The sequence below is a fragment of the Osmerus mordax genome, chromosome 4 (assembly GCF_038355195.1).
Source record: "Osmerus mordax isolate fOsmMor3 chromosome 4, fOsmMor3.pri, whole genome shotgun sequence".
NCBI lineage: Eukaryota > Metazoa > Chordata > Actinopteri > Osmeriformes > Osmeridae > Osmerus > Osmerus mordax.
Window position 1 is genome coordinate 15,438,017 of NC_090053.1, and position 21,903 is coordinate 15,459,919.

The 21,903-nt window shown below is 43.1% G+C and overlaps 1 protein-coding gene across 1 annotated transcript in view; it reads right to left on the reverse strand.

Moving 5' to 3' along the window:
* Positions 1-21,903, reverse strand: part of shank2b (SH3 and multiple ankyrin repeat domains 2b) — a 167,484-nt gene that overhangs the window by 62,573 nt on the left and 83,008 nt on the right. The window contains exons 11-12 of the mRNA XM_067234428.1: positions 4,690-4,847; positions 4,310-4,423 (exon numbers count right to left, since the gene is read on the reverse strand). Coding sequence (XP_067090529.1) covers positions 4,310-4,423; positions 4,690-4,847 — 272 coding nt within the window. The remainder of the gene's footprint in view (positions 1-4,309; positions 4,424-4,689; positions 4,848-21,903) is intronic.

Genomic DNA, 21,903 nt, shown 5'->3' on the forward strand with positions numbered 1-21,903 from the left:
GTTTATGTCTATTAAACAGTTTTGTATTTTGTATACAAGTTGTATTTTGATCGATGTTGTGAGTACGTAAACCCAAGTCTGCACACTTGGCCATGATAACTACAACAGTGACTTTAGAGAACTACATTTTACATTAATCTGTTTGAAACGCACCCGAGCGTGGTGAACTGTGGGAAGGCGAGCGATGGCAAGCGATTCGCATCGCTGCAGTGGACACACACTGTAAGCCTAAACAACAGGGGTACATTTTTTTATCGTGATTCAGTCTGCTAGCGATTCAGATCGATTCACAAATGTATTGTTTTATTCTTAGATTGTTAGTTCTTAGAAATAGATAAACTTTTGTACTTTTACTTAATTTAATATCCGCATATGTTTATTGTTTGCACCTCCCTGCCACAGTAAATTCTGTGTTTGTATAAAATACATGGCGAATAAACCGTATTCTAATTCTGAGTCTGATATGTGAATCGATTTTTCAGAGAAAAATCGTGAATCGATTTTTAATTGAATCGTGACCCCAAGAATCGAATCGGGAGGTACCAAAAGATTCCTACCCCTATTAAACAAGTTTACTGGAAGCTATCATTGTCAGTAACAACAAAAGAAAAATGCGACCATTTGGTCGCAGTCTACAGCCCTGCCTGGAGAAGCCAGCTGTGGTCCGTTTTGCTCCTAGTTTCAGACTTCACCCCTGGTAAGTTGTACAGCGGAGCTAGCTAACTACTAGCTACCGCTATGTGGGTATTGCTGGAGCTAACCAGTCGAAGGGCGTACAAACATACAGGTTGTTGATATCACAGCCTGGAAACATAGCTAGCTACATGTTATCACCCTAGCCTTTGCCTGTGGCCTTTCTGCAGCTGTCTTGCCATTTTAGATATCAAGCTGTAAAACTAATGTTCTACAATAGATAATCGTGTGTGATTTGTGACGTTGTGATGTTAGTGATGGTGGTTAGCTAGTTAGCCACCGTTCTCCAATTTTTTTTTTTTACTTAAACCGTGCAACAGAACGTAAAATCCAATACAAGCATCGCAATTGTACAAGTTCTACACTCTACACTCTCAAATTCTACACTCCTATATATTTTGAGGTCGCACAGATACAATTTTGGGAGCATTTGCAACCAAAATGGTCGCAATTTCGGGCATCGTAAAGGAGACAAATCTAATATGAGTAAGTACTTTTTATTTGTCGAGTATATAAGACTTTGGCTTCTCCATGAGGTCATTTTATATAAAAAATGTATTTACACATTTAGCAGACGCTCTTATCCAGAGCGACTTACAGTAAATACAGGGACATTCCCCCGAGGCAAGCAGGGTGAAGTGCCTTGCCCAAGGATACAACATCAGTTTGCATGACCGGGAATCGAACTGGCAACCTTAGGATTACTAGCCTGATTCTCTCACCGCTCAGCCACCTGACTACCTATTTCTTGAATTTACTGAAAATGTGCCATATTGTCACATGTATGGTTATCAGGATAACAAATGATCTATCAGGATATGACATTTTGGTCATATTACACACCATTCTTCAGTGTAGTCATCTAGAAGAGTGCTCTCTCAGCAGCTTCGCCTGAATATCAGAGGCTTACTGTATCTTATGCATACTATGTTGTTATGAAATCATGTGTGCCCACTGCAATGAGACCAATGGATCAGTCCCAAGAGAACCAATTGACAGGAATATTAAATGCCTGCCAATTATTTTCATATACTTTGGTATTTGTACAGGTATATGTAATGGACCTCTGTAATTGGGCGAGGTCACCCTGACTGAGCGTCCTCCTGCTGCTACCAATCCCTGGGGCAAGAACCATGAACAACCAATAATTTCAATCTCAAGGAGGAGGAGGATGAGAACAAAGAGGAGAAGGAAGAGGAGGAGTAGAAACAGGAGGATGATGATGATGAGGAATAGAAACAGTCATGATGTCAATGATGATCCAAACTGCCTTGCACATGTCAGAGCCCTCCCAGTGAATTACAATGCTTATCCTCTCAAACACAGCTGCTCCAGTTAGCCTGTTAGTTCAGAAGTCATTCACACACTCCCTCCTGTACCCCCACCAACTCTCTAAAGGGGACCTGGATTATTAGAGTGAAATGATTAAGAGGTTGGTTTACCCTAAATACTGCTTCCGTCACCCCTAGCAATATTAGCCTGTGCCCTTGAGAACGTTGCCTACAGCAGCAGGACAGAGTTTACAGCCAAGGAAGCATTAGCAATATAGTAATCATTATAGTAGTGTGTTACACTACTGTAACGCACTTCTCATTGGGATCCCTAACAAGAGCCTGCAGAGATTGCAGTATGTTCAAAACAGTGCAGCAAGGATCCTGATGAGAGTGCGGAAATACGACCACATCACACCCATTCCCCATTCACTCCATTGGCTTCCCGTTTCTGCCAGGAGAATTCAAGGTCTGGAACGCCCTCCCCGACCATCTGAGGGCACCTCAAACCACTGAGACTTTAAAAAAAGGACTAAAACATTTCTTTTTAAGCAGATCTTATGAGTTTTAATTATCTAATTGTATTTTATATTGATGTTTTACCCTGTTTTATCATATTAACTGTAGCACTTTGAGATCTGTTTTCGGATGAAAGGTGCGTTATAAATACAATTTATTATTATTGTTATTATTATTCACTAGATTACTCCAAACATGCGATCCAAGTCTTAATGGAATGGATTTGACCATTCTGGTTAAAGGTGGATATGGACAGATACCATGGGCCTATATACAGCATATCAATCAAGGAGCCAGGGTAAACATCTCTCTACTTGAAACACTGACCAGGGTAGGAAAATCCTTTCGAATTAAAATAATTGATTAATCATGTATCACAGTATTTGACTTGAATCAGTATTGTCTCCAACACTCTATATGATGAATCATATAGAGGTTGAGATATGCACACATATTCTCTCCACCTACTGACATATCCTTCTATACTAGTGTACTTCAGAGACCTTTCTACTTGGCCTCTGGCCCGAGTTGAACGGTGTATGCTGATCACACCACAGATCCAAGGCACAGATCCACAGCACAGATCCACAGCACCACTGAACACTGGCTTCACTGAGGTGGAAGCATTTATTTGGACCAAAATAACTCTCAACAGAATGTTGCCCCCAGGAGTAAGGCTAGCGTGTGTAAGCCACACACACACTGTTACAGACACACACACACACACACTGTACAGCCGCACAGCATACAAGCACAAAAATGCACACACAGTGTGTCGTAAGACACACATAGGACACACATACACACCATACATACATACACACACACACACGTGACTAAATGGACAAGCAAGGACACTGAAATATCCACACATGCGTATGAAATCCCGCAGTAGAATACCAGTGAAGATTTACAAAAGAGAAGGCAGTTTGCTAGACAACACTTCAATCAGTCTAAATCTCCTCTGAAGCCTCTGTCACTGTGGCCTGTGTTTTGTGCAGGGCTGCTGTTGTGGATGGACAGATGTTCTTTACTAATCCCCAATCAACAGGGTGTCACACACACACACGACAGAAGCTGGGTTACATAAGATCATACATGTGCACACGACTGACACATACTAGACAGTGAACATACATCTTGTGTGATTGGGACAATGAATACAGTATCATGTATGTGTGTTTATGTATGTGTGTAAGAGATTGAGTGTGTCATGCCTGCATATGCATGTATGTTAGTATGTGCATGCATGGATGTGTGTGTATGCGTGTGCCTTCAATATGTGTGTATTTGCGTCCATGCATGGGTGTGTGTGCATATGCATGCATGTAAGTAAGCAAGTAAGTAAGACTTTATTTATATAGCACTTTTCATACAAGAATTGCAGCTCAAAGTGCTTTGCACAAGTTGTACACAAGTTGTGCATGCATGCGTGTGTGCGTGCATGTGTGTATATGTGTGTGCATGTCTACGCGTGTGCATGTATGTGTGTGGGAGAGTGTGCTTGTACGTGCATCTGTCCATGCAGTTGAGTGCTAATTGAATTAACAGCCTGCCATGGCCAGAAGGCTGTTCTCATATTCAGCTGCTCATCAGAGCACAAGGGAGGCAGGCACAGTGTCCAGCCTTGGACTGCTCTGTTTGGTTTAGCTCGGAGACGCTGTATTGCATGTTTATACACTGGTTAGCTGTTGTATGATCTGCAACTGTGAGTGTATGTTTTGCGAAAGTGTCTCTCTGTGTGTGTGTGATTGAGTGAGTAGCGAGTTAGTACGTGTGTGTGTGTGTCTGTGTGTGTATGTACGCATTTGTGTGTGTGGCCTTACATGGCCTCTCTTCTTGGGCCTGGGTAGGGATTTCCTCCACACACTCAGCAGGGAACCAGCCCACATTCCCTCTGGCACTGCCCTCCCAGAAACCCCCCTCTCCGATCGACAAAACTGGAGGGAGAGAAATAGGGAAGGGGGAGGATGTAAGGGAGGACAGAGTGAAGGATAGAGAGTGAGGGGGAGGAGATGGAATGACAAAAGGGATGGAGAATGAGAGACAGGGAGGGAAAAGGAAAGACAGAGAGATGGATATAGAATGACAGAAAGAGAAAGACAGAAAATGACAGAGAGAAAGAGGCAGAACAAAGGGTTATCATGCCATCTAGACAGCGCTCAGAGAGATTATTCTTTCCAGAAAATGTATGCGAAGGGTTCACCTTTGACCCGGTCATTCTTGTAGAGGTTGATCTCCCCCTCTGCCTGGGGCTGGTAGGGCCGCACCACCACATAGTGTCTGCCTGGAACAGCACTGTACAACTTCCTCTTCTGGGTCTGAGGATCCTGGCCTGCTAGAGCCTCACGACCCCTGTGAGGACTGAGGAGAGGAGAAAGGAAGAGGAGAGGGGAGAGGAAGACAGATGAGGAGAGGAGAGTAAAGAAGAAAAAAGGAGAGTAGAGGAAGAGAAAGAAAGTGAACTTCACACTTTTCTTTATATAATACAAACTGGTTTAGTCTACACTAGAGGATGAGTTTCCATGGTAGACAGTGAACGGTTGTGCAAGGGAGCCTCCTGCTGGCCAACAGTAGAACTGGTGGCCTTGACTATGACGTCATTACAGTGATGGGAAAAATTATTTGATGCCCTGCTGATTTTGTACGTTTGCCCACTGACAAAGAAAGGAGTAGTCTTTCATTTTAATCGTAGGCTTATTTGAACTGTGAGAGACAGAATAACAACAACAAAAATCCAGAAAAACGCGTGTCAGCATTTTTATTAATTGATTTGCATTTTAATTAGTGAAATGAGCTGAGATTAGTGTGTGTGCTCCTAATCAAATCAAATCAAATGTATTTGTATAGCCCTTTTTACACGCAAGCATGTCACAGAGGGCTTCACATATGCCTATAGAACTCCCTCCTAATCTCAGTTTGTTACCTGTATAAAGGACACCTGTCCACAGAAGCAATCAAAAAGATTCCAAACTCCCCATGACCAAGACCAAAGAGCTGTCCAAGGATGTCAGGGACAAGATTGTACACCTACAAAAGGCTGGAATGGGCTACAAGACCATCGCCAAGCAGCTTGGTGAGAAGGTGACAAAAGTTGGTGCGATTATTCGCAAATGGAAGAAACACAAAAGAACTGTCAATCTCCCTCGGTCTGGGCCTCCATGCAAGATCTCACCTTGTGGAGTTGCAATGATCATGAGAACGGTGAGGAATCAGCCCAGAACTACACGGGAGGATCTTGTCAATGATCTCAAGGCTACTAACCTACAAATCTCTGCATGGATTGGCACCACTGTACCTCTCCGGTCTCCTTGCACCCTATTGCCCCGCAAGGACACTTAGATCTCAAGATGCCGGCTATCTGGTGGTTCCCAAAATTAAGAAAAAAACAGCTGGAGGTAGGGCGTTCTCCTATAGAGCACCTCTTCTCTGGAACAAATTACCTGTCTCAATTAAGGAGTCTGATACTGTTTCGACATTTAAAATTAGGTTAAAAACGTTATTGTTTAGTCAATTCTACGACTGTTAAAGGTAAGTATGTTACTAGTTGGAGGCAACGGGGGACGGGTTGTTTCCATCCTTATTCTATAAGTATTACTTATTTTAGAGTTCTCTTCCCCTGGAACAGATTTCATGTTCCAAACGAGGGGGGCTGTCGCTGTCTTGGTGTGTGGGGTTGCATCAAATTCCCCTTTTTTGCTCTGTTAAATTGCTGCACCAGTCCACACTTGACCGGTGGGGATCTCATTCTATTATGACTGTAACTGTTAGCTGCTCCTGGCATTCTCTAATCCCTGCTCTCCTCTCTCTGTCCCCCCCCACACACATCCCTTGTGGTGTGGGGGGTTTGAGTTGTCAGCACCTGCCTGGTCGTCGGTCGGCCAACGCTGGACCTGGTCGCGAGTCTCCCGGTCCTGTCCTACATCTATAAAGTTGAACAATGGATTTTGGTGTTTCAAAACCCATCGACACTGTATGACTATGTTTAGCCTGTGTTCTGCTCCTCTCTCTCACCAACCGTCTCTGGAGGAGGGGATCCCTCTCTGAATTGCTCCTCCCAAGGTTTCTTCCATTTTATTCTCCTGTTGAGAGTTTTTTGGGGAGTTTTTCCTTGTCTTCCTTGAGGGTTTAGGTTGGTTGAGGGGCAGTTATATGGGCGTATGTGAAGCCCTATGTGACATGCTTGCGTGTAAAAAGGGCTATACAAATAAATTTGATTTGATTTGAAGGCAGCTGGGACCATGGTCACCAAGAAAACAATTGATAACACACTATGCCGTAAAGGACTGAAATACTGCAGCGCCTGAAAGGTCCTCCTGCTCAAAAAAGGACATGTACAGGCCCGTCTGAAGTTTGTCAATGAACATCTGAATTATTCAGAGTAGAACTTGGTGAAAGTGTTGTGGTCAGATGAGACCAAAATCGAGCTCTTCAGCATCAACTCAACTCACTGAGTTTGGAGGAGGAGGAATGCTGCCTATGATCATTAGTAGACCATCCCCACCGTCAAACAAGGAGGTGGAAACATAATGCTTTGGGGGTGTTTTTCTGCTAAGGGGACAGGACAAGTTCACTGCATCAAAGGGACGAGGACGGGGCCATGTACCGTCAAATCTTGGGTGAGAAGCTCGTTCCCTCAGCCAGGGCATTGAAAATGGGTCAGGGATGGGTATTTCAGCATGACAATGACCAAAACACATGGCCAAGGCAACAAATGAGTGGCTCAAGAAGAAGCACATTAAGGTCCTGGAGTGGCCTAGCCAGTCTCCAGACCTTAATCCCATAGACAATCTGTGGAGGGAGCTGAAGGTTCGAGTTGCCAAACGTCAGCCTCAAAACCTTAATGACTTGGAGAAGATCTGCAAACAGGAGTGGGACAAAATCCCTCCTGAGATGTGAACAAACCTGGGGGGTATTCCAAGTAGCGGGTTTAGTGAAAACCTGAGTTGTTTAACCCTGAAAAGAGGCATACTCCGAGGTTTCCGTTCCAGAAAGAGAGGTAACAAAACCTTTTGGTAAGTTTCCATGGTAACTTACTCCGTGAAACTAACCTGTTTGCTAGCAGGTTTTCCATGCCAAACTCTGCATTTCTACCCATCCCCTCCCACTTTCTGAGCCTGATAGCGTTGGCAGATAGGCCCTATGGGATATCCTTTCCTGCTTCAGCCGACCGATCTCGAACAAAGTTTTATTCGCTTAGTTATACGCCGGGAGAGGATTTTAAGACTGCGATTCGATGTGCTTTAATTCCCTGATGAATACCTAAGTTAACGTTACCGTTTCCCGTCACAATCTGTAATTTATTTTAGCAACATTCTCAGCCCTTAGGCCTACATCGCTAATGTTACTCGCCGTGGACGTGCACTCAGAACTGACCAAAAGCTTTTTGGCACTGAAATAAAGACAAATAATTAGGGTTCCTCCGGTAGCAGGGAGCCTATTGTTTTTGTTAGTATTCCTATTATTATTATTTTTCCTCTTCTCCGCTAAATGGCTCAATAGCTCAAAAAGTCCTTGACCCGATTTTTTCCAATTTGGCCCAATGATACAACAGGTCACTCACTACTCCCAGACGGCTAGTGGCCCATGTACGCCCATAGGTGGCGCTATAAGCCACGCCCAAAGTATATGTGATTTCCCCAGCGCCACATTTCTCCAAAATGGCTGAAAATTGGTATACTTGCCTTATTTCTCATGGGGAACAAAAAAGCCTCAAGGACCCATAAGGTCCGCCATGATAGATTTTGCTGTACTGTCCCAATTTGGTACAACCTTCAAAACCCTTCTCCTCATGAACCATAGATCCAATCGACTTGAAATTTGAAATTGAATAAGGAATGCAATACAAAATGGCTGAAAGAAGTGTATTTATGTAAATGTACACATTGCCACAATATCTTTGTGTTAATAAATCAAATATAATTTAGACTGATAGTTTTTCAAACGTTAGTGCCAAGTTGACATCATTCTGAAGTACCATATGCAATTTCACCTTGATATGTCAATATATGATTGAATTCAATTGAATGGCTCCACAGCGCGCGCACACTCATCCTGCCCCTTGTCACACGAGCGAGCATGGCGATACACACACACATGCTTTCTGAAAATTGTGTGCTGACCAAGCCCCCACCCTCGGTTTTTAGCTCCTGTTTCATTTTGCTTCCAATCGCAGCTCGCCATTACGAATATAAATTATTTTTCGGTGGCCATTGTTATTTTCAACTGGAGTCGCCTGATAGCCGTGTTGGAGGCAGCCAAGTTTGGTAAGTCCTATTTTTACACATTTGAAGATAGAATTAATTATTGGGTTTGTGAAAGTACACTACTCTTGAATTATGGTGAAGGTTTGAGCACTTTTAGACCTAATGCTAGGTCGTGAGTTTGAAGTGACGGAAAACGGAACTCGAAAAGTAGCTAGCTTTTCCCCTTTGTGTTTATAATTAGTGAATCTTTTTGCATCTTGGCGAATTCTTCACCCAAAAGGTTGAGGAGGGCAGCCTTCCGGAGAAATGGCAATTCCCCACAGACCTGTAGGCTCCGAATTTTGATTTGGGTTGTGAAAGTCTTTGTAATTGGAGTGAGTTCGGACGCCAGGGAGACCGCATAGGCTTAGGCCGCAGCCATGTTTTGGTTGCATCATGTTCACCATTTTATTTACAGTTCGGTAAATTATACCCCCGAAAAGGGCAGGGCAGCCTCAAGAGATGTGGGAATTGTGCTTTTAGCCAGATGGTCCTATTATTTTTGTGATTTGTGAAAAACGCAATCCTGTTTCCTTCGTCATTTGCCTGAGAAAGCGACCTACGTTAGCCAGGCTAGTTTCACTCGGTCAGCCTATTTAAAGGTCTCTGGCAGTCAGAATCACTGATTACAGGCAAAGGTCGAGCTGGTCTTTGGGTAGATGTGTATGTTGACCAGTTTAGAGCTAAATACTCTTGCCAGAGCCTGGAATCGAACCCGTGTTTTGAGTGACTTTGCATGGGTCTCCATCAGGTCATCACATTTGGATTCAAGTTTTAGATCAAGTTTTAGATCTTGAGTCTGAAGTGACGGAATCGACCGAACTCGAAAAGGAGCTAGCTCTAGCTTTTTTCCTCTGTTTTTAATTAGTGAATCATTTTGCATCTCGGCGAATTGTTAATCAAAAAGGTCGAGGAGGGCAGCCTTTAGGAGAAAAAGCAATTCCCCACAGACCTGTCGGCTCAGAATTGATTTGGGGCGTGAAAGTCTTTGTAATAAGCCTATGCTCCAGGGAGACCGCATAGGCTTAGGCGGCAGCCATGTTTTGGTCGCGTCATGTTCATAAGTTCACCATTTTACAGTTAGGTCTACAAGAAAAAGGTCGAGGAGGGCAGCCTTTAGGAGATGTTGGAATTGTGCTTTTAGCCAGATGCTCCGATTATTTTTGTGATTTGTGGACTTGCAATTGGAGTGATACTGCGTCCCGGGGGTACATTGTTTTGACGTTAGCCTTAGTCAGACTCGGCTCGCCCACTTGCACTTAATTCTACTCCAAAAAGGTCAGGGAGGACTGCTTTTCGTAGACAAGGGCCTGCTAAAGATAACCAGTATATCTGATTTTTCAAGGCGAGCCTGTTTCATTCGTCATATGCCCTGAGAAAGCGACCTACGTTAGCTAGGCTAGTTTTGCCAATTTCAGTAAGTCAGGCTATTTAAATGTCTCCGACAGTCAGAATCACTGTTTACAGGCAAAGGTCGAGCTGGTCTTTTGTCAGATGTGTATATATTGACCAGTTTAGAGCTAAATACTCTTGCCAGAGCCTGGAATCGAACCTGTGTTTTGAGTGACTTTGCCTGGGTCTCCATCGGGTCAACACATTTGGGTTCAAGTAATGGCACTGCATTTCACAGTCAAAACTGTAGTGTATGTCAAGTGTAGATGGAAAAAGCTTCGTTTTTCACAACTGAACTGACATGGATCCTTTCTTCACTTTTACAGGTCTGGAGGGTCATGCAGAGTCCTGCTCAACAGAGTTCAATAGAGGATGCTGAGAGCAACAACAGAGAATGCTGAGAGCATCACAGACCCCTTGCTGGACTATCCCTTTCTAGCTGGACAACTTCATTCAGCTGGCCTGCCCTGCCTGCTTGCAGGCCCTGCTTGCCCCTGCCTGCCAGCCCTCCAGAGACAGTCACCCCACAGACACAGTAGCTCTGCAGACTGCTTTTTTGAGGACATTGATGAAAAAGGACAAACCAGCATTTTTTACTTTGATGAAGTCTAAATGTTTAATCCTTTCCATGTCCCAGTATGCCAAGCTGCTGACTTTGAGTGTCTTACGTGATGAAACCAGTTCAAGTGATAGACTTTTGACCTGAATCCAATGATTATTCATCTGAATAAAAACCACTCAAGAAAAGTACTGCTTCTTTATTCATAGTATTTATGTATATATAATTGCGCAGCTCCCCCTGTCAATGATCTAGCACCTCCTCAGCACCTATATTAAAGATTCTCTGGCGCCATCCCTGCCCAGGGTTGATTGTAACTGGTGTTGGAAAACATTCCAACATAATTTGTTGGATATGAAGCCCCCACCCTCCACTCCAGAGACAGTTGGTGACAGAGAGGTGCAGACATTAAGTTAAACATAGTCATGCGTGTTACGGCTCCCACTCCTGCCTGTAGGGTGTGTGTGTTTTGTTTGTGTGTTGTCTGTAGGTGTTCCTGTGACGGTGCTGGTGAGTGCGCGCCCCGACGTCGGGATCCGGACCTGAAGCGGCTGTGTCTAATCGGGCCTAGTTAGACACCCGTCATATATACAGAGGTGTCAAAAGTATTCACATTCATACTCAAGTAGAAGTATAGATACTATGGTTTAAAAATACTTCTGTAGAAGTTGAAGTATCAATTCAAGCTTTTTACTCAAGTAAAATTATAAAAGTACTAGTTACAAAACTACTTAAAGTATAAAAGTAGAAGTAGTAAGAGGAAAAATGACCACTAAGGACAAAAGCTTAGGCACAGGGGTCTATAATGCACGACCCCACCTCCCCCCAAAAAAACATTTTTCCAAAGGCCATAATGACTTGTTATATTGAAATGTTAATGTTGAAAAATGTGGGCTGCACCAGTTTATGCCCATTGAAAATGAACACATTTTAGTACAATGCAAATACATTAAAGAACCATATGTGTAGCCTATTACTAAGCATTAACATGTGTTTCATGGAGCGGAAGATATGACTATTTGCCTATACGTATTGTAATGCTGCAAAAAGTCAAACTTCAGAGGCATGTTATCAATAGCCTTTATTCAAATTGGACGGCGAGCCATTAGCTCGTTGTAGCTTACTTGGGTGTGCAGAGCTTGTAGCGCATTCGAAGTTGAGAGTTGTTTTTGCATCCAAACATTTCGAAAAATTCTTCGAGGTACGGACAGGGATGTAGAAGGGTTGGCTAATCTTCCTAGCTACAAACCTCCTTGCTGGTGCTTGGTTCGGACATTTTGCTCTAGTTCTCTTGAGTCTCTGCCACGGACATCTTTGTAGACTCCATACGTCTGCTATTTCCTTGCTGGAGTTTGATGTGATTTTGTGTCATGTGCAGGTGATGGATCACGTATAAACCAATAGGGTGTTGGAATGGTATATGTTTATACTTCTCATCCAACCACAATCAAATTCACTCTATCCGGATGGCGCGTTTTTTTGAACGATGACAAGCCGGAATGAAAACAAGCCGAACTGAAATTGGAGTAACAAGGCTATTTTTAAAATGTAAGGAGTAGAAAGTACAGATAACTGCGTGAAAATGTAAGGAGTAGAAGTAGAAAGTCGGCTGAAAAATAATTCCTTCAGTAAAGTATAGATACCCAAAATTTCGACTTAAGTAAGGTAACAAAGTATTTGTACTTCGTTACAAATACTTCGTTAGGAGAAGGGAGATAGTGTAAAGACCCATGGGTATACTCCTCAACACGTAGATAACCGATGTTATGTACAGTAGTTTGGGAGCGGTTCCACCTGCACCTTTTGTAACTTAGTGTAGTCAGGTTAGGAAATACTAGGTTAGTTAGTGGTTTTCCAACAGGGCCGTTTTCGGTCCTTAGCGTAGTGCACTTTGTTTGTCTCATCGGGAATCGCTCATAGTCCCTTCTCCGTGTCTTTATGTACTGGTACGTCCCTTGTCTAGTAGTCATTAGGAGCCAATGTGGCACCTATTGTTTTTGTTAGTTTTATTATTATTATTATTATGCATAGCGATTGGTGAAAAGTTTTGAAATTTGGCACACTAATTTGGAACGGTCTCCTGACTATTTATCACCAAGTTTCATGTCAATCCATGAAGCACTATAGCGCCACCAAGGTGTCAAAGTTGGAGGTGCGTTTACGCCCATAACTTTTGAACCATAAGACTGTTTTTCTTAATGAATTAATTTCCATGCAGACAAAAAGTTATCAAAACTTTTTGTCTGCAAAACATTTATTTATAGTCAAAAAGAAGCGGATTCATTGTGCTTTGTAAATATAAGGCTTCTACATCTAGCCAGCGCATTTTGTCTTAAAATGACATATTTACCAAACGCTTATCGTTACAAAACTCGGTGTACGTCTTTTGCGCAACGCCGTGAAGGTAATCGAAAGTTTCGGGGTAGCGCCACCGCCACCGCGCAAACATGGCAACTAGGAAGAAGCGTTCTAAAGTTTGGTTGTATTTCACACGACAAAATGACAACAACGGCACTTGTAACGCGTGTAAAAAGTGTATTTCGTCGAAGGGAGGAAATACTACAAATATGAAGAAGCATTTGAACACACAGCATGGAATGAAGTTACTGGAACGTCATGTGTTCGATGCATGCAGCAGCGCAGCTAACGTTCGCGCTTCACCTCTAACTATCTAAGGTAGAGCTAAACTGATCAAAAGTGATCACAACCACTTGTTACTGTGTGAAGCAATTTGCCTTTATTGTGTGTAGTCGATCTAGTTATCTTCTGTCCCGTCGTTTGAAGCGTACATTTTAGCTCTGGCATTCGTCTCCCATTAGTATTGATCTTATTGATCATTTCACGTTATCGGGGCGGCGTGTGTTATCAGCAAACGTTCGCGTGTCGCATTATTAAACTGAGCATATCGATTTTTAATCCATTATTAAACTTAGCATTTTAATTGTTTAACCTTTTAATAGTCCTGTTAAATGTGCCTGAAAACGCCTAAACAACATACCCTAACGGTGGCTAATTTGCTAGCCACAGTCACTGACGTTACTAACGTCACGAAAACACGCGTGACTACCTGTAGCAGAACATTCGTTTCGCATCTGTTAACTTGGGGGATAGCTAGGCTAACTATAGCTTTACTGCAAGGCAGCTGCAGAAACTCCACAAGCAAAGAGGCCAGGGTGATAACTATTTACTCATTTTACTTTGTGATGTGAAACACAATTATGAAATGTAATGTACAATATTAGCTGATATTATTAAGGAAGTAGGCCCACATCTACTTTCGGAAACGGTAGTCTACTATTTCACTGAAGCATTAGCATGACATTAGCCTCTGTTGCCCGGGCAACACATACCACAGTGGTCTATGATTGTTTTCAATCGTTAAAATAAACATTCCTCACAAATACATTTTTACAAGTAAACGATTTGTTGGTGAAATTATCATTACTTGTGGTTTCAAACCAGTGTTGCTCATTGCAACGCTGTAGCCTACGCGAGACACACGACAAAAACATCTAACTTACACAGCTGTTTATGAAGTCAAACGGCGACAGAACATGTTCGGCACTCCCCTTACTTAAATCAAAAGTCGTTCAATAGGTGAAACTATCTGACTACTAACCTGAACTTCATTGCCACAGCCTAAACTTTGTCAATCTGTTCATGAAAATAATTAATTTCAGCCTAAACCGTACAACGGAACGTTTAATCGAATTCAACCAACGCAATCGCTACCAAGACGAACACAGCAGTAGTCTAGTACTGTACTGTAGTAGTAGAATTTACCGGGGCAGCTTCTCCACACAGGGCTATATCGCATTTTGCGTTGTTACTGACAATGATCGCTACCAGTGAGCTTTTTATGAATGAGCGATTTTCCACTAAATAAATGTCAAGCTTATTTAAGTTTTTGGGGGCATATTTTCAGTTAGCAGATGGTACTGTTTGAATCGCGATTCTATCTTCTGCCGGTAACGTCGTAGAATAATCTTCAAAGGGGGTTCTTTATTAATGAATGAATGCAATATGAGTAGGCTAAATGCCAGAAAATATCACGAGAAGGGAAAACTTAAAAGGACGTTTAAGTCATAGAGATTAAATCAATTTTTACACCGGTCTGCCAAATGTATTCGTTTTGATTCAGCTATGAGGCTGCCTCTTGCAGGAGAAATGAGAAGACATCATATTTCATTCTACACTTCACTCGTATTTTGAGTTGTAAATGAGCAGCAAAAAAAAGATGCTTTTAAATCTATGTAATATTTATACATAATAAGTAGGCCCTATGCATTTTTATATAAAATATACAGGAATATCAGTTGTAAAAATGGCATTAAAATCCCTGTACAACCGACGCAAGCAAGCACACCCTACAATTTCCCCAGAAATTGTACCCTCTCTAGTTGGCTGTAGAGGGGAGAATCGATAAGAGAATTGATAAGGAATCGAATCGATAAGCAGGAATTTATAAGGAGTCGGAATCGTTAAAATCTTATCAATACGCATCCCTAGTCTCAACAGGGTGATAATATGCAACCTGGTCCCGACCCCAGTTATCTACCCTTTATATTAACGGGATCCGTGTCACTAACGGGAGAGTCAAAGGACGAGCAGACCATTCACATTTTGAGAGACACTGGTGCAGCCCAGTCGATAATCCTCTCAGAAGTCTTGCCTTGGTCGGTAGACTCCTCCTGTGGATCCAAGGTGCTGTTGTAAGGTATCGGGATGGAATACTCTGCTGTGCCCCTGCATAATGTGTACATATCGTCCACTTTGGTAAACGGACGGTTTAAAGAGGGTGTACAGGATTCCCTTCCAGTAAAAGGGATCTCCTTGGTTTTGGGAAATGATATTGCGGGTGGTCGAGTGATGCCTGTTATCGAAGTGTTGGATGTGCCCGAGGTGAGGTCAGGCCCTGATGCTATGCATTAGCAGTTTCCCGGTGTTTTTCCATCATGTGTAATGACGCGTGCCCAATCATGTCTAGATGAAGACCCCAGTGACTTATATGACACAGTGGTTGCGAACAGCCTTACAGAAGGGGGTAAGGATGTTGTTGGCGTCGCGGAACCTCCGTGTGCTGAGAGTCTCCCTCCTGACAAAGGTAGGGTAGCCGATAATCCTGAAGATTGTTTTAAACTGCCAACCGGTTGTTTAACACGTGTATTGTTTTGCACGCGCACAATTACTTACGACGCTTGAATGTCGACGAAAGTCTCGTGTTTGCCATGTGAACATGCTTAAACTATATCAGGAAAGAGAAGTGTCCCCTACATCAAGCACTGTCCCACCAACAGGACCCGCTGTTTTGGTGGCTCCTAAGGGAGTGTTGCTAACCTCTGTCCTTAGCACTAACGTTGACGAGGATGGATTGGTCATACAGAAGTATTTTGGGCTGCTCTCCCAGACTGACCACAGGCAAGCAAGCTCAAGCTTGTTCCCTATAGAACCATGGCTTGCAACGACTGCAAACAACTTACTCAGAGGATAGTCGAACTGGAGCTAAGAGTCAGAACCCTCTTAGATATCCGAAAGACCGAAGACTTTATAGATTCCATGCTACCTAGCCCGGAGGCTAAGCTACCGGCCAATGAGCCACCCTTGGAACCAGCTTTCTCTCCACCGGCCGGTGGACTGGATGAGTCATGGCCTGCTATCGTCACTCAACCAAAGAGGCCTAGCGCCGCTTCTACCTTCATCAGAGATGGGACTGGCACCAAGGATAAACAGCAAAAAAAGCGAAGCAGAAACTCTTCCCGCATCACCTCTCCTCCTGTCACACTCAGAAACAGATTCGAACGACTGGGAACTCTCTGTCCCTCGTGTGTGGAATCCAAGGCGAAGAGGCACAGGAGTGCTAGCCACGCAGCTGACAAACATGAAGGGCCCAGATCGCCGACACACCATGATGGTAGCTACTACACACATGCAAATCCAACACATCATCGTCTGCTGCGACCGGGAGTCCCCCATTTCACTCCAAGCCACTCTCGGACCACTGGGGTGCTGTTCAACCCACTATCAAGCCTAATCAGACAACAATACCACAGGATTATCAAGATCCAAGGTATGCTAAGACTACCCACAGCCCATCAACAGTTAGAGGAGCTAACGCTGCTAGCACTATAGAATCTACTACTAGCACTGACACAGTGGCTAACCTTGGTCTAGCACAAGGTCCTATCATTGCTAACCCAAATAAGTAAGTAAGTAAGTAAGTAAGACTTTATTTATATAGCACATTTCATACAAGAATTGTAGCTCAGGGTGCTTTACATAAAATCAATAAAAACAATAATACAAGTGATAAAAGTAATAATTAAAATAGCAAATTATAAAAACAATAATATAACTAATAAAAGTAGTAAAACCCTTCTGAGATAAAATTACTTAAATGCTTTGGTAAAAAGGTAGGTTTTAAGCTGTCTTTTAAAAATGTCTAGGGTATTTGCTTCCCTAATATTTATGGGTAATTTGTTCCATAGTTTTGGGGCGTAATTGACAAAGGCCGAATCACCAATCTTCTTATGACTGCTTCTGGTGACCTCTAATAGGCCTGCATTTGATGATCGCAGTGTTCTAGCTGGTGTGTAGTTTATAAGGGAGTTAGCAATGTAGCTAGGTCCTTGTCCGTGTAGAGCTTTGTATGTGAGGAAAAGGACCTTAAAGTTAATTCTGAAGGTAACGGGGAGCCAGTGTAAAGTGGCTAGGACAGGACTAATGTGTTCTCTCCTTTTAGTTTTGGTTAATAATCTAGCTGCAGAATTTTGAATGAGCTGTAGTCTTTCAGTGGTTTTCTTGGGAAGACCAGTGAAAAGTGCGTTACAGTAGTCCAGCCGGCTGGATATAAAAGCATGAATTAACTTCTCTGCATCATTTTGGTTTATGAATGGTCGTACCTTTGCTATATTCCTCAGGTGAAAGAAAGCTGTTTTGGTCACTTTATTAATGTGAGAGTTGAAATTCAAATCTGAGTCCAGGATTACACCGAGACTCGTCACCTCTGGTTTAAGATAGGGGGTTAAGCCTCCTAGATTCTTAGTAAGCATCTCTCTTTTGGATTTGGGGCCACATAGTAGGACTTCGGTTTTGTCTTCATTTAATTTAAGAAAGTTATCATTCATCCATTTGTTTATTGCCAACAGGCAGTTGGTAATGGAATTGATGGCTGATGCATCGTTGGGTTCAGTGGATATATATAGTTGTGTGTCATCCGCATAGCTATGGAAATCTATGTTATGTTCTCTGATTATGTCGCCGAGTGGTAACATATAAAGAGAAAAAAGTAATGGACCTAAGCAGCTAAATAAATAAGATGATAACTGGCTCCGCAGCTACTGATAAGGCAATCGTTAGAAATGCAAACACAACACCACATATGGCCACTATCTTGATTGGAGATGCCATGACAGCACATGTTCAACTGGCAAAGACAGAAAATATTTGTCCTAGCAACACATCTGTCGAGGAACTGTTGTCAGAGATACAAACAATCCTCAACAATAAACCAAACAACCCTAAGATTATCATCCACACTGGCTCGTTTGATATCCTAAACAAGAAAACTGGCACTGAGATACTCAAAAAACATTCTCAAACAGATATCAAGATGTATTCATCAGTGGACTGATTGCATGCTTTCGCAGAGGAAAACAAGCCTTCAGTCGACTACTATCTTTCAACACATGGTTGGCATCTGTCTGTCTGACACACAAACTGAGATTTATCGATAATTTCAATGTGTTCTGGAACTGTGCAGACCGTTTTCAAGCTGACGGACTCCACCCAAACCGTAGAGGATCTCGACTACTAACAGCAAACATCAGTCACGTGCTCCTGACCACAAATCAAGTTTCTCTCCCTATCCCTGTTGTGTCTAAGCTGGCTGACGCATCCCAAACAACCTCCCATGGAACAGAACATTCAAACAGCCTCCTGCAAGGACATGGGCCCTGCAAGAACACTGCGATCATCAAATGCAGGCCTATTAGAGGTCACCAGAAGCAGTCATAAGAAGATTGGTGATTCAGCCTTTGTCAATTACACCCCAAAACTATGGAACAAATTACCCATAGATATTAGGGAAGCAAACACGCTAGACATTTTTAAAAGACAGCTTAAAATCTTTTTACCGAAGCATTTAAGTAATTTTATCTCAGAAGGGTTTTACTACTTTTATTAGGTATATTATTGTTTTTATAATTTGCTATTAAAATTATTACTTTACTTTCACTTTTATTATTGTTTTTATTGATTTTATGTAAAGCACCTTGAGCTACAATTCTTGTATGAAATGTGCTATATAAATAAAGTCTTACTTACTTACGCAACGCCCCACAATAATGTTTTCGGTTGGACAATTCCCAACAGTTAAAGGCGCTACCGAGTCTGTTGACGCATTTGTAGGATGTTCATAGAAACGACGTCCTGAGGTTAGTTGGTGCCTATCCCTGTTTGTTTAGCGATGTTCCAACTCGCACCTCTGTGTTGACTCATGACATTAATGTGCAGGGTAAAACCCCTATCAAACAGCATGCGTACCGCGTGAACATGTTTAAGCGATCAGTCATGAGGACTGAGGTGGACTACTTGAAGAGAACTGGCCTTGCTGTGCCCAGCTCAAGTCCATGGAGCTCCCCTTGCTTGCTTGTCCCTAAACCTGACGGTACCCATCGCTTCTGTACGGATTACAGAAAAGTAAACGCAGTCACTCTGCCTGACTCATATCCTTTGCCCCGGTTAGATGACTACACTATTGGTTCTGCTGTTTGTAACCAAGCTTGATTTGTTAAAGGGAAACTGGCAAGTACCCCTTACCTCTCGTGCTTCGGAGATCTCAGCTTTTGTTACTCCTGATGATTTTCTGCAGTATACTGTGATGGCCTTCGGTATGTGCAATGCCCCTGCAACGTTTCAGAGACTGGTTAACACCGTCCTAACGGGCGTTCCGAATTGCTCAGCATATTTAGATGATCTGGTGGTGTTTTGGGTGACGTGGTGTGAACATGTGAAGTCGCTTACCAAGGTGTTTGAACGTTTAGCAGGTGCCAATCTGACCCTGAATTTGGCTAAGTGCAAGTTTGGGAAGGCAACGGTCACGTATCTCGGCAAACAGGTTGGCCGGGGAGAAGTACGTCCCGTAGCTGCTAAGGTCTCTGCTATTGCCGTGTTTCCTCCGCCTGTCACTAGGCGTGAGTTGCGCAGATTCTTGGGGATGGCTGGATACTATCGTGGTTTCTGCCGGAAATTCTCTTCTGTGGCTGCCCCTTTGACGGCTTTACTTAGTCCATCGTTTTGTGTGGTCCGATGTTTGTCAGGATGCGTTTACTACAATTAAATCTTTGTTGTGTAGTTCTCCTGTTTTGTCTGCCCCTGATTTTGATACCCCTTTCAAGCTGGAGGTGGACGCGAGCGCAGTGGGTGCTGGTGCCGTGTTGCTCCAGGAAGGTACTGACGGAATTGATCATCCCGTTTGCTATTTAATTGCTATTTAATTGACCATAACCCCCTTGTATTTTTACAACGCATGTAAAACAATAACCATCGTCTTATGCGCTGGTCAATGATGGTCCATGGTTTCAATCTGGAGATCCGTCACAAGAAAGGGTCAGAGAACGTGCTGAAGCCTTGTCACGTGTGTGATGTTACTCCGTGCGGTCATTGTTTTTTTTTGTGTTTTCTTTTGGTAAACCCAAACCTATGGGTTTGTGCTTTATGGGTGGGGGTGTTACGGCTCCCACTCCTGCCTGTAGGGTGTGTGTTTTGTTTGTGTGTCTTGTCTGTAGGTGTTCCTGTGACGGTGCTGGTGATGACGTCGGAGTGCGCGCCCCGACGTCGGGATTCGGACCTGAAGCGGCTGTGTCTAATCGGGCCTAGTTAGACACTGTCGTGATATATAAAATGTGTTCTGTTTGGCGTATGAGAGAGAGGGGCGAGTCGCGCTGGGCGGCTGTTTATTTGTCCAGATGTGTAAGAGGAGAAGGGAGATAGTGTAGAGACCCATGGGTATATTCCTCAACACGTAGATAACCGATGTTATGTACAGTAGTTTAGGAGCGGTTCCACCTGCACCTTTTGTAACTTAGAGTTTAGTTTAGGAAATACTAGGTTAGTTAATGGTTTTCCAAGAAGGCCGTTTTCGGTCCTTAGCGTAGTGCACTTTGTTTGTCTCATCGGGAATCGCTCATAGTCCCTTCTCCGTGTCTTTATGTACTGGTACGTCCCTTGTCTATTAGTTAAGGCTTATATATGCTTCTGCGTTTTTCGAAAAACGGACACATGGGAACGCCCTCTTCTCCGAGGAACGCCCTCTACGAGCTCTCCGTCAGCCCTCGGAGAGCCCCGGAGAGCTTGACGTGCACCTCCTGAATTTTCTAACTATTCGTCGTGAGCGACGGAGAGCTACGGAGACCCCCTTGGCTGTGATTGGTCAGTATTAAGAATCGCTTGCGTCAGGGGCGGGGTTGTCGGGATAAACAGGACGAACAGAATCCTTTGACCGCCATTGCTGTAAGTTTTCACAATTCATATTTCAGCTAAACAGTACATGTAAATCAGCATCTGAATTAAAATGTGACGAGAAATGGGCAGTGTAGTTGCTGAAAATGTGCGTATTTTATTGATGAAACGGCTAATTTGTAAATTTGCTCCGACTTCTCGATAACCTAGGTAAATAAACACTCCACGACGATTTACAAAAAACCGTTGCGCCACCTACTCTTCTGGCGGTGAATTGTTTTCAGCACCCACAGCCTACGGAGAACCATAAACGCAGTCTATCCGTCCGTATCCGTGCGCCCGCCCATCCGTAAACGGAGACGCAGAAGCATATTGCGGCCTTCATTGTTATTTGTCATTGTCTGTTCACTACGGCTTGCTGAGGCTTGCCGATACCTTTTTGCAGCTGTATTAATAAATGTACCTAATCCGTATGACCCCGCTGCATTGTTTGTGCCTGGCTACACCGTTGACAATCTCCGCTGGTACAGTACTAACAGTCAAACATTGTTACCTTTAACATCGTACGTAACAATGCGTTAAGAGTACAGTAAAAAATACAGATCCCCCCCTTTCTGAATAAAGTTCGACTGATCTGATTTGTTGATTTCTGTTGCTATGAAAACCAGTTTAGCCAAGCTAACTAACATTGTTTTTAGCTAGCTTGCATTACCATACAATAGCTAACAAAACATTTGTAAAAATAGCTTGCTAATCGAGCAGAACT